This window comes from Sylvia atricapilla, chromosome 1 (genome assembly GCF_009819655.1).
Source record: "Sylvia atricapilla isolate bSylAtr1 chromosome 1, bSylAtr1.pri, whole genome shotgun sequence".
NCBI classification, from domain to species: domain Eukaryota; kingdom Metazoa; phylum Chordata; class Aves; order Passeriformes; family Sylviidae; genus Sylvia; species Sylvia atricapilla.
Window position 1 is genome coordinate 140998113 of NC_089140.1, and position 13730 is coordinate 141011842.

The 13730-nt window shown below is 44.6% G+C and overlaps 1 protein-coding gene across 3 annotated transcripts in view; it reads left to right on the forward strand.

Annotated features, from left to right (window-relative positions):
* The window catches only part of ZHX2 (zinc fingers and homeoboxes 2), a 75197-nt gene extending 62050 nt beyond the window's left edge, over positions 1–13147 (forward strand). For all 3 annotated transcript variants that reach the window (XM_066335485.1, XM_066335493.1, XM_066335502.1), the window contains 2 exons: positions 4064–6749; positions 11860–13147. In XM_066335485.1, coding sequence (XP_066191582.1) covers positions 4247–6745 — 2499 coding nt within the window. In that variant the 5' untranslated portion in view covers positions 4064–4246 and the 3' untranslated portion in view covers positions 6746–6749; positions 11860–13147. The remainder of the gene's footprint in view (positions 1–4063; positions 6750–11859) is intronic.
* Positions 13148–13730: the final 583 nt, after the last annotated feature.

Consider the following 13730-nt stretch of genomic DNA (forward strand, 5'->3'; position numbering starts at 1 on the left):
CCGCACTGAATATCAGATGTGGATTTTGCCCCTTTAGGGAATGCATATCCTGTGGACTGGGCTCAGGTGATGAAGTGCAGCTCAGGTTTCTATCAGGATGTGCCTATTGCTAAGCCATGGCATTGGAGGAGCTGAAGTAGGATCATTTATGAGTTTTGTCAGGAGCAACACTGCATATTTAAAGCTGTCTGCTGGGGCTTTGATTTTCTGGCAAGTGGCTCATGTGTGAAAGCTGTGAGATGCTTTTGATGTTTTCTCTAATGTTCTGGGATGAGCTGTGGCAGTGCCTGCAAATGTACATGTGCACCTCCCAAGGATGTGTTTTGGGGGGGGGGGGGGGGGGGGGGGGGGGGGGGGGGGGTGGTCCAGTCCTCTTTTGGAACTTTCTATTGGTTTATCCCAAATGACAACTTCACTGAGGTCCTGGGAGAAGCTACTGCTTGGAGATCCCAATTAACTCCTTGCTCAGGTAGGTGTTGAGCTTCTTCTCCTCCCCATCATTCAGGGTGTGGGTCAAAGAGAAAAAGACAGTCTGTAGCAAGTTATGGGTGCCCGAGACAACACAGCTTGACTAAAAGTCATTTGTTTCTTTTATTGACCTCTAAGAAAGAAGCATTTGACTTGTGCTTGATTTCTGTGGTGCATCATGATTCTCATGTGGCAGAAAATAAATTGCTCAAAGGGTAGGGTTAGAAAGCCAGCAATTAGACATGCAGAAAACCACTTGGTGGAAAGGAAGAAGGAAGAGAAGCAACAATCTGTACAATTTTCTAGAAAAATTGTAGTAGACAGAATTTTTCATCTTTCCACAAACTTAGATATGTTTTGAAGGGAACTTGGCCCTTCCTCTGTATCAGAGCATCCTTGTTTGAGGCCATTTCTCCTGTCCTTGTAACAGCTGTGAGCTCAGTGCAGCAGAGAGCTTGCTGAGCTTCCAGAGACTGGGGAATTCAAAACATCTAGTCTGATTTTTAATAAACCTTTGATTGATTCAAAGCTGTAAACCTAGATGTTTCTCCTTCTCCACTCTTTCTCTTCCATTACATTCCTTTATGTTCCTAGCTTTTTCTTCCTGTAGAGGTGAGAAGTTCAGTGAAATAATAAATAAGCCTTGCTCTGTCTTTGATATCCTTTGAACTTTCTTCCTTTTGCTGATGTTACCACATGAATTTTGCACGAGGTCATCCATTAAAACAGGAGCAGACCATTAGGTGCAGCTGTGGCCTGGGAGGGAGAGCAAGACTCAGAGGAGCATCCCAGGAGCCATGGTTCCATCTTCATCACCCTGGCCCAGGACACTGCCTTGCACCTCCCTTCCCTCATCTAAGAAAGTCAGTATCACAAATGTTGTGGGATCTGCAGGGAAGAGTGAGATGAGCTGATCACCTTCACCCTGTTTCCAGCACCAGCTGGGCTTACAGAGCCCATTCTGCCCATCTCTTGTCTTCTGGCCTGTTTCAGCCAAATTTGTTATAAGGGAAGAAGCTTCAAAGCTAATTAATTTTCTGCAAGCACAGTTGAAAATGAGTGGTCAGGAAGATGGGCATTGGGACAGTTTATCTCTAGCTTCAGATCCCACCTGCAGTGGGACTCAGCAGATCAGAGATCACAGCCAAAATATCTGTGGAAGGATGATTGTGAGGTGAAGTAGAAGGGCAATTTTGAAGGACTGTGTGGAAATTATAGAGAACATTCAGTGTGATCCAGTTTAATGGTCAATCAGCACAAATGTATAGAAAGCCAGGCATCGTTGCTTTCAATGTTCTTCTGTTTGTTTATCATTAAAGGGCAAAAGGAAAAAAAGGAAACAGGAAATGTTGGCTCAGAGGCGAGTGCTTTGGGGAATGGTGGTGACAGTGTTGGTGGCCCTAGCTTAGGGGGAAATAGCACGGGGTCATCCTGACTGAGGCAGAGCCATAAGCCTGTGGGCAGCCCCATTCCTGTTTCACAGAGCTCAGCAAATATGCTGGATTTCCCAGGGAAGCACCTGGAGCTTAAATGCACTCTTAAAAGTCAGCAGATGCTCTGATGCTTCTGTGCAGGAGTGTGCTTGGGCTGTGTCAGGGATGGCAGGTGCAGGGGTGGCAGTGAAGACAAAGCACTGTGCAGTTATGCAGAGGCATCTGCAGCATAGTAAATGGTGTCTGCACGGGATCTTCTCCATGGTGTGTTTGGTGTTTCACAGCTTGAGTTTCACAAGAGCCTTCTCAGCAAAGGTGCTGCCTGGTGAAATCCCACATGGAGCGTTTTGTGTGGGGGGAATTGCTTCATGCTGGCTTTTGAGTGCGTAGAGCTGGAAGCTGCCATCCCTGCTCTTAACCCAGCTGGAGCTGCTTCCTCTGGCACTATACCATTTTGAGTTTCCATATGTACAGGAAGGGTATGGTCTGTGACAGGCAGAGCAGCAGCACTATGCTCTGGATACCTGCAGAAGATTCCTCAGCTGCAAACACAACTGAGAAGCTGGAGACTCGCTTTCACGGTTTCTCTCATGCCAAGGCTCAAGCAAGAGGAGCAGATACAGGGATGGCACTCAGGTGGTTATAAAGTGTCTGCTGATGTTAGATGTGTCCAGATGTGACTGGCTGCAGTGATACTTCGTTAGATTTTCTAACAAAAAATGTCTTTGGTTCTGGATGCAGCTTATAATTTACAATCTTCACAGTAAGCAAATGCACATTTGGTTAGACGTGAGATCATGGTTTGGATTGGAAGTGATCTTTAAAGATCACCCAGTCCATCCCCCCTGCAATGGGTAGGAGTATCTTCCACTGGCTCTCTAGTTCAAATTCTCCATTTAGAATACTTCTGCAGAGTTCAGTGCAGGCCTGACCCACTCTGCAAATCTCCACTTTTCGTCCTCCTCCAGTTTGTAAACACCAGTGTGTCTCTCACTCAATTCCAAGAACTTCTTGATTGTTAAATCTGTTTTCTGTCGGGACTGTGGAAATATTATGAAACCAGAGACCAGCTGATCAAGAGGAATAGCAAATTGGAAGCAGTGATAAATTTACAAAAGCATCTTGTCAAATAGGGAAGTGACCTTTTTTTTTTTTAATTTTTTTTTTTTATTAATGAAACTTTTCTAACAACTAAATTCCTCTTTTTCATTCCATCCAGTCCTCATGAGTGCAGGTAGAACATCTGGTGTAATTTTTCTTTGTGCTTGTTCTGACTGATAGTTTTCTCAGATCCTTCAAAAAATACATTTTACAGAATTCTTGCATTCGGGAACTTTTAAAAGTGCATCAGCGTAAAAATAAAGCTAAAAAATGTTTTCATTTGGCTTTTTTTAATTCTGTAGGGAGTGACATGCACAAGTTGGGACTTTTATCAGTGGGGTCATAGAAAGGGACCCTGTTTAACGGTATCTGAGAGCTTCCGTGGCCTTTGGTGGTTATTTCTGTCAATATTAAGTGAAAAGCGGTGTTTCAGGGAAACTTCTCTTCTGGAAAAGACTTGATAGGCCTCTACAAATCTGCTGTAGTTTTCCTGCTGCAGTTTCTTTGAGCCCACCTTTTCTCAAAACACAGACCTTTGGAAGTGTTGATTTGCATCAACTCTTCTTTCTGCCATTACTTTTTCAACCAAGGCAGATCATATAGCTTTATTTAGAAATCACCCATCATTAGTAACCACAGTCATTTAGTAGACATATTTACAAGGTAAGTGACAGTGGGAAGTAATTAAGTTTAATATAAATCATACTCAATTTCAAATCTGCAGGCTTCAAAATAGTAATTAATAGAATTGCAGCTTCTATAAAAAGACACAGTATTTATAGCAGTATCTTCTTTTCCTAACTAAACACATGGAGTCTAGTGGAAATTAAAATCCCCTCTCTCTTAATCTTATTTGCTCTAGTCATTTTCTTCCCGTGGTGCACTTCACTGCAAATCACCCATTGCTTGTATTCTTTGTGGGGAGATTTTTGCCTCTTAAAATGATGACGGGGAGGAGGAATAGTTCCACAGTATTCAAAATATGCACACACCTTGAGCTGTGGCTTTCTGCTATATCTGTGTTTTATTGATCAGTGCCTAACATGTGCTTTGTTTCACAGGTGTCATGCAGCTGACAGGTCTGCTGGTGGAGCTGATGGTCACAGCCAGGGCAGAAACTCTTTAAACAAAACAGTCAAATAATCAGGGACATTTGGAGCTGTTTGCAAGATCTTCTGAGTTGGTTGCTCACCCTGTCAAAAGAAGCCACCCTCTGGGACAACAGCACAGTGCCGGCAGCTGCCATGGCCAGCAAAAGGAAGTCCACAACTCCCTGTATGGTGCGAACTTCTGAAGTCATGGAGCAGGAAGGTGCTGAGGGCGTAGAGACTCCTAAAGACAAGGGCACTGGTGCATTGCAGCAGGAATCCAAAAAAAATTGGCCTTCAGAAAACCCAATCAAGGACTGCGAAGTGGTTGAGGCGAAACCCCCAGCTGAAAATCAATCTAAGAAACCCCAGGGTGGTTATGAGTGTAAGTACTGCCCTTACTCAACACAAAACTTAAATGAATTTACAGAGCACGTTGACACTCAGCATCCAAATGTCATTCTCAACCCCCTGTATGTCTGTGCTGAATGCAACTTCACAACCAAAAAATATGATTCCTTATCTGACCACAACACAAAATACCACCCGGGAGAGACTAACTTTAAACTGAAATTAATTAAACGCAATAATCAGACTGTTTTAGAGCAGTCTATTGAGACTACCACTAACGATGTCACTGTCACGGGCAGTGGGCTAGAAAATGCAGAGTGTGACGATTCGCTTCATGGGGGAATCAGTGCAAATAAAGTGCCAGTGATGAAACTGGGAAAGTCTAAAGGGGAAACCAAGAAGGGATCTAAGAAGGCGGAAGAGGGAGTTACGGAGAACCATGTGGATGGCGCTCTCCCCCGCATCATCACTGAAGCCACGGAAGCCATTGCCTGTATAAATGGAGACCTTCTCCATGACGTGTTAGCCCACGTTATGCCCTCTGTACAGCTGCCACCAAATATCAACCTTGTCCCCAAGGTCCCGGTCCCTCTGAACAGTACCAAATACAACTCTGCACTGGACACTAACGCAACCATGATCAACTCTTTTAATAAATTTCCTTACCCGACACAAGCAGAGTTGTCGTGGTTGACAGCAGCATCAAAGCATCCAGAAGAACAAATCCGAATCTGGTTTGCTACACAACGTTTGAAGCACGGTATAAGTTGGTCTCCTGAAGAAGTGGAGGAAGCGAGGAAGAAGATGTTCAATGGTACTATCCAGGCAGTTCCACAGACCATCACTGTCCTGCCAGCTCCTTTGACAACTGCAAAAATGCCACAACCCATCATCCAGACAGCTTTGCCTTGTCAGATACTGGGCCAGACTGGCCTGGTTTTGACTCCTGTGTCAAATGGTTCGACTGTTTCCTGTTCACCAATTACACTTGCTGTTGCCCCAAACCAGGGCCAGAAGAGGACAATACAGACCTTATCAAGTGCCCCAGAGGCCAAGCGTCCTCACATAGTTCAGGTGCCTGAGATTCCTGCCAAGTTGACTGCTGTTCCAGTGACACCGGCCAGTGAGCGGAAGAAGACCAAGGAGCAGATAGCTGAGCTGAAGGCCAGTTTCATGGCAAGCCAGTTTCCTGATGATGCAGAGGTCTACCGGCTTATAGAGGCAACAGGTCTTTCCAGGAGTGAGATCAAAAAGTGGTTCAGTGACCACAGGTACAGAAGTCAGAGGGGCATTGTGCAAATTCCTGGTGATGCTTTAGGGAAAGATCCAACAGCACCTTCAGCTGGTCGACATGGCCGGTCATTTCACCCATACACAGATTTTACTCCCCAGAGATTCAAAGAGAAAACTCCAGAGCAGCTTAGGGCCCTTGAGGAGAGTTTCTTAAAATGCTCTTTTCCTACCCAGGGAGAATTGGACAGGCTCCGAGTAGAGACTAAGCTGAGTAGGAGGGAGATAGATTCATGGTTCTCTGAGCGGAGAAAGATAAGGGACAGCATGGAGCAAGCTGTCTTGGACTCAATGGGATCATACAGAAAACTTAAGGATCAAGGAACTCCCAATGGTGCAATAAGCCAAGCAGAACTCCTGAGTAGCTCTCAGCTCCCTGGTGCTTTATCTGGGTCCTCCACCACGTTGAAGAAAACACAAGAGCAAATTCATCTGTTGAAAAGCACATTTGCAAGGACCCAGTGGCCATCACCCCAGGAGTACGACCAGCTAGCATCTCAGACCGGGCTCACAAGAACTGAAATAGTTCGCTGGTTCAAGGAGAACCGGTCTTCCCTAAGAACAGGGTCGCTTAAATGGATTGACCAGTACCAGCAGCAGTATGCTGGTGATGGTCACAGCAAGCAAAGCCAGAAAAAGAGCTCAAAACACATTGAGAGTCCAAAGAATGGTAATGAGGTGTCTCGGCAGCATTACCAGGAGCATAAAAAGCTGAATGAAGAGAATGGGGGGAAGCCAGTGGTGAGAGCAAAAAGAGACTGCGAGCCACTGAAAGACTCTTTGTTGGGGAATCAAGCAGAGGGTGTGGAGAGGCTGGAGTGCAACAGCCACGATGGCCACGGCAGTGAGGAGAACGAGGAGCCGGCAGAGGTCAACTGGGTGGAGGTGACGGTGGGCGAGGACGACGCTGCCTCGGACTGTATGGACAGCTGGAACCAAACAGCCCCCGAGGGCCACACAGAGCTGGCAGACTTGGACTCTGAAAGTATATCTGGAGACAATTCCCACGTATAGACAGGTAATGCTGAGGGGGCCCTGTTTCTCTGAGCCTGCCTTTGTCAGGGTGTCCTTCCAGCATTCTGTAGCCCTGCTTCAGTGTAAATCCCTGGAGCTCCTCTCTGCCAGGTGTTCGTGTCTGCTGGATGCCTGAACAAAAGAGAAACCCATTCTGCTTATAAATTAAAGCCAAACTGCATAGTAGAGGAGGGGTTAGTGCCATTTGCCTTGTTTCTTGTCTCCTTGTGGGTCAAGTACTGCATAAGGAAGGTTTTCATAAATTATTTTTTTTTGGCAATAAGTGATTAAATCTTAAAACTTTCTATCTTTAGACAACCCATGTAACCTCTGCAGCACTTGACATAAAGCATGTTAGCTGAGCCACACAGAGAAACAGTAAGTAATACTAGTTGCTACTATCTCCCTTTCTGAGAGATCACTGAGTAGAAGCTGTGCCTGCTTTTGCGTCTCAGGTCCTTCCTTCGCAGCATCCTACCCTGTTTAAAACAAAAGGTCACTGGAGTAGGGCCTAGGACACAGATGCTGCTTTATGCAAAAGGAAGCCAGAAAAAAAAAAAAAAAGCGGCACTGAAGTGGCTCATGCAAATATGCTTTCTTCCTGTTGCAAGTGAGAACTCCATCCAGTCTCTCTTTGTTCTGCTTGCTCTCACTAGAGGCTTAGGAAATACCCCAGACTAAGATGTGTGGGTGTTTAGCAGCTCTTCTTCACAGGATCTTGAATTTAAAAGCAAGCTGTAGGGCCTGGCTTTAAGGGGGGTTATGTGATCTTTCCCAGTGTGAAAGGACTTGTTATTTGGAGAGCTGAAACCTGTTTCTGATCACAGTTGCACAGGTGTAAATCTGGAGCAAGCACTGTCTGTATTTCTTGCATGATGAATTGAGTTCACTGGAGCCTGTAACATTTTGTGCTCAGTGTAACTGAATCTGTCTCTCCCAAACCGGAGTTTGCTTAAACTACAACTTTAGAGCTTATCCTACAGAAAGCTCAGCATCCTGGCTTAAAAACCATAGTGAGAGAACACCTGTTTGAGAAAATCGGTAGTTTTCTGGTATCTAATAAGTAAAATATACTTTAGCATTTCTTTAAAAAAAAAAAAAAAAAAAGCCAGGACTGGTTAAAGTGCCTTCACACTTGTATTTAAGACTTCTGCTGTTATAGCTACCAGTACTTGAATTGAACTACCTATTGCAGGGCTTCAGTTTTTGGTGGCAAGCCCTGCTGACTAGCACTCCATTTTTTTCATGTGCAATACTTGTCCAAAAGTCTCCTGGCCATAGCAGTCTCTGAGATAACAAAAGAACCCTCAAGTGGTATTATTTTTAACTGTGAATTCTGTTAGCTAATTTTGAGAAGTGTTATGACAGCATCTATATAACAAAATATCTTAAAGATTCGGACTGCATTGCAAGGCACTGTCCTGCATTATCCTTGAAAAAGTTGGTAATTAGGGATGTGAGGAACAGGTGTTACCTGTGTGTCAAAGGCAGGGATTAAAGGAAGAAGGATGTGAGAACATCAGCCAGAGGCACACTGGGGTGCCACTGTTGTGCAGCCACATAAAGAAGGGAGAGTCAGGATCTGATCTGCCTTTTAAAGTCAAATGTGTGATGAATAAATGCATTGTGGGATTACTTTTCTCCAGGTTGTTATTCCAGAACATTTCTCCCTTCCAGCTACAAGTACTGATTTTGAGGAGCAGGAGTAGATATGGGGCTCAGAGAGGCAATGGGGAGGAAGGTAGGAACAGGGGGAGTTGTCGGAAACCCCTGTTTCTTACCAACCTCTTGTACTATGAAACTAAGATCTGCAACAGCTCTCTTGCAGGAGTGTAGGTTTGGTGCCTGCATTTTTGTGCTTGTCAGGTATGTTGGAGTGAACCTCCTGCCTGTGTGCCCTGGTACAGATGTTGACCATAAAGCTCCAGGGCTCTAGAGGTGTTCAAGTATTACCAGAGAAGAATTTTTATAAGAACTTTGATCTCAGTTAAACTGTTGCTGAGTGATCCTTTTGATGAGAAGCTTTCTGGTGGTTGTGTGTAAAATCCACCTATTGAGGAAAGGTGCACTGGGGGCAGGACTTCTGCTGCAAAGAGCATGCAGTGATGGTCAGAGGGCCATTTTGTCCTCTGCTCCTTGTCAGTTTCTTGGTGTGCTGATCTGGGGACTTTAAAAAGTCTTTTTAGTTTTCCTGTATTCTGCCTGTAAGTCTCAGCTAAGAAATGCAAGTGACTGCTCTGTGGTGCACACACAGAGGCATTGCCACAGCCATTGTGCCACAAAATTTGGACTCTATACCCCACGCTGATGGGACTCACAGAATAATCTCAGCTACTTTTTCTAAGCTTTCATTGGACAGCCAATCTTAGAAATTTTCAGCTTAAACTTCAGTGTTAAATATACAAGGTATTATCCTAAGTGACATCCAGGGTATGACTCAAAAGCAGAGACTTTTGTATGACCTCACAGAGAGCTTGTTTCTGTCAGTTGTCATAAAATCATGGTTTTTCCTAACACGCTCCTCAGGTACCACATGTAAGAAGTGGACTGAAGAGCTGACAAGGGATTCCTCTTGTCTCTCACACAGCCACACTTACTTCGTGAGCCTTTCACTGCTGAGCCGTACATCAGGCAGAAGCTCCTTTCTTATTCATTGCTGTTGCTGTTTTGCCAGCTTGATCTAAGTAGTCTAAAATGAATGTTTGTTGGTGATTGACGTCCATACACTTCTTGACTGAATTTGGGTTTTGTAAAACCTCAGTTCTTCCAGACCATCTCAGTCGCTCTCTTCTCCAGTACGTAGCTTTAGGAGATTTTGGAACTATTAGAGAGCATTTGTGTTACATCCTAGACAGACTTTGTGCCTTAAAAAACATAATTTTTCCAAAACTGATTCATGTTTGGCAGATTCTGCTGCTGTTGCAGCTGGAGGGAATTTCACAAGGGACTGGGCCTCTGTGAGACCAGGATTCATGCCAGGCTCTGCAATACCATCCTGGGACTAAGAGGAGGCTCTGTTACCAAGTCTGTATCTGAGGCTTTTGGCAAAACTGGATTTATTCCATAGAGCAGTCAGCTTGAACAGTGAGGCTGGGAGACCTGTCCCCTTAGGGTACTGGGCCTTCCAGATTTTGAGTGGCTGTTGTAGAGTGCACTGAAGCCATCTCTGAAAGTGTCCCTGAGACTCTCATGAAGCTTTGTGTCCCTCTTGTAGTGAGGTCCAGCTGCTGTGTCAAGAGAGTGCCTTAGCTCCCTTTCCTTCAGTAGAAGGGTTCCTGCCTGCAGCACAGGTCAGAATTAGATCCCTTGTCCTCTGCACAAGCTCAACAAACAGAAACTGGTTCTGAATTATATACAGCAAACTACAGTTCAGACAGGAGAGCAGGACCAGAGTGTACTAGAGCGTTTGGCAGCTTCTGCTGCTTTCTTCAGTGTTGTCTCCCTGTGGGGTTTTCCCAAGATCAGAGCTTTTGTTTTTTTCTCAGAATGATTTGGTTTTTTCCCCATCACCACCTTTCTACAGTAAACTGTCTTTTTTTGGAGTTATTTCATGACAACCTTTAAGCATGAACCCTGCAAGATGTAGGCACCGAAGCCTGTGGCTCGTGGTGGGAACAAGGTAGCTGAACACTCAGTCTTGATGGCTGTGACCACTGCTCTGTGGAGATTTGCCAAAGTCAAACCATGTGCGAGGGTTGCACAGTAGGGAAAAAAAAAGCCTGAAGACAGTCATCCATTGCATCTGCTGAATGCATGATACTGAGCAGCAGAGGTAGTCTGGGTCCTCTTGGCATCTCCAGCCCCTTCTGCACTGTTGCAGAGCTGAGATCACTTGTTTGCCAGTGACCCGGTGCATTCCTCAGTGTCCAAAACCACCAAAAGTGAGCATCACTGGGATTTCTCACTTTCTGCCCAAGTTCTCACTTGCTTGAAGGTTTAGGGTTTCATTTAGAAAGGTCACAGTAATGTCTGCTACTGTTGCTGGGCTCCAAGTCAATGTCCTGTAACTCAACATGGGATTCACAAGTGATTTTTGCAGAATTCAGGTCACCCTAAAACATTTGAGGGAATGAGGCTGAAGTAGGGAGGACATGCTTTTCCATATAAAATGTGTGAGGTGCATTAGACACCCACGCTCTAATATAATGAAGGGTTTCAGAGGGAGAAGCAAAACCCAGTGCAGCAAATTAAAATTTTTCAGTGGGTCAGGACAAACAGGGGCCTGTGTGGGAAGGTCTCAAGGGTGCGGGAAGGACTATTCCCCTTGATGTTGGTGCAAGCCTTTGGCCTTTTCCTGGGCTAGACTTCACTGCTTTCTGCATTGCAGATGCCAGATAGAGCTCACTGCTCTTGTGGGAAGTAACAGACCAGATAGCAACATCCATAAGAGGTGTGAAGTAACAAGTTAGCTCAGGTTTCAGTGATCACTGCTGCAGGGTGGGTGAAGAGGATGTTTGCGCTTCTTGCACATTCACACCTCAGTGTGGAAAAACTGAGCATAATCCCTGTCCCAGAGCCCTTGCTTCTTCCTGGGAACTGGGGCTACGTGTAAATTGGTGGCTATTTGAAGGTCGGGCTTTGAGGGGTCACTTTTTAATCTCTGGTCCAATTGTGCAGCCTTTATGTAGGTGCAGGTGTCATAGCAGAACCAGGAAGTTGCTCTGCAAAGCACAGGTACATCCAACTTTTTCCGTTGTCTTTTAGTTTGTATAATTTCCTAAAATCATGTAAAACAAAAAGTATTAGAAGGGGATTTACTGGGGGAGAAAGACCTGAAGTCTTCCTGGTTTTAGCACTGTGTGTCCTGTGCTTGCAAGGTAGTTGCCCCGAACGCGTTTACACATCATCTGTGAGTCAGTTTGAGAATCTGCCTGAACCAAGACTGGACCATGTATCCATGTTAGAAGTTTATAGGGGATTATTAGCTGGGTGTTAAAGGCAGCAAAAATGCAACACCTTTCCACATGAGGCTGTGATAAGGATAGGCCTCAGGGTACAGTTAACACAAACAATGTTGGCATAGGTGCAGGGATGTAAACCAGATCTCATCATACTTAACAGCTCAAACAGCTCATAGTGCCCTAAAAAATAATATGCTGTTATAATTTTTGCAGGGGTACTCCTCAGCTGCACTGTCCTGATGTCAAAGGGGAAATGCCATCTGAAAATAGAAGAAAACTCTATTTTCCTGCCTGGGTGAGAGAGTGTGTTGTGACTCCAAGTCTCAAACTGCGCTTGTGGAGGCACAGTGAGAAATACTGTCATGGAGCATCATCATGGAATTGTTGATAGTGCCAAAGTCCTACTACTGCATTACAAAAGAGAAGGAAGAAAGAAGAAAGGGTCCTTGTACATAGTTTTCTCTTAGTTTCTCTCCCACCCACTTTCCTGCCCTCTTCCTTTACTGGAACAGATTTGTACAACATAAAAATTTTGTTAATTTTTTTAATAGGTGCAAGTTATTCTTGCATATAATGCAATTGAGAAATTTGGGGGTTGGTTGGGGGAAGGGAAGTGTCTTTTGTGGAGGAGGGAGGGTTTGTGGGGTTTTTTCTGAAGTGTTTTATGAGAGAGTTGCAATCTTTTGAAGTTGTCTTGGTGCAGATCAACACCTGAGCCCAGATCCCCACTCCAGTTTACATTTCAGACCAGTCAAACATGTTCTGGAGCAGTGGGGTTTGTTTTTTTGGTTTTTTTGTTGTTTGTTTTTTTTCTTGTTGTTTTGACTTTTTTGTCTTGTTCTATGGCCACCTGCTACTGATTGAAGTATTTAAGTCTCTGCTTTTCCATGCTCCTACAAGGCAAGTCTTCTCCAGCTCCTGTACTTCACTTTTCATCAGCCAGCCCCAGCCATGGGTCTCTGAAGATTTGGCTAGAATGCCTTTTTTTGATTATTGGTTTGGGTTTGGGAGGTTTTTTTAGCACTTTTTGTTTAAACATGCAGTACAACTCCCAGAGGGGTTGGAATGAGGAAATTAAGATGCTTCATAATCCAAAATTATTTGTGTTTCTTTGGCTGATACAGTGATGGACACCATAACTAGCAGTCTGCCCTCCAGCTTTAGACGTTATAGCGCACAACAGACGTTTCTTATTAACCCTTGCCACTAAATTTCTAGATCACTCCTAGGTTCCTGAGTGCACTTTTTTCAAATACTGCTGATTTGGATTTGTGTGGGAATGTCTGTCTGTGCATGTGTGAGGAGGGAGCGGAGGGAGAGCAGGACCCTGGGTGCAAGAGCTGTCTGGTGCGTTCCTCTGGCGAGCTGGGCTTGGAAAACTTGCCCACCTTTCAGTACGCTGCACAAAATAGGATGCTAGGGAGTTTGAATAAATCCAACTTTTCTAACTTGTTGCTCATTTGTTGTAACTCAATAAAACAAAGGCTAAAAATTTTGGTAACTTTTTTCTCAACTCTTTTGTTTTACTCTAAAACAAATAAATAAAACCCCAAAAAACCAAACCCCACCCAACTTCAGCCCAAACTTTGTGCACAGGAGCTTGTCTTTAGAGCTGCAGTGAGAGTTTTACTGGTTTTGCAGTATTTGGCTTGGCAAACACTAACTGTATTAAAGTGAACTCCGTGAATACTAATGTTTATTCCCCCATGTCAATCAGCTCTTTCCTGTAGGAAGGATGCAGAGAGTACCTGGGAATGAGCCTTTAGGGAACACCTTTTATATTGATTGCAGATTCACAAACTGAATGAATGAAACCACCCCTGTGATTCACCCATATATAGTTTTTTTTATTAATCATCAGCACAACATATAAGTGTAGAGGGAGGGAGGTTTGCAGTGGGTGGCAACAAGTGACTTCCCTTGCAATAAAGTTGTCTGGTTCATTGCTGAAGAGGAGTGACTGGATGGGGCAGCACTTTGCTTGCTTCATTCGTGTGTCACAAGGCAGCAGCAAAAGGCAGGGAAGCGACATCAGCTGCTCCCTGGGCAAAGGCTGACAGACAGGGAGCATGCATGTCCCATCA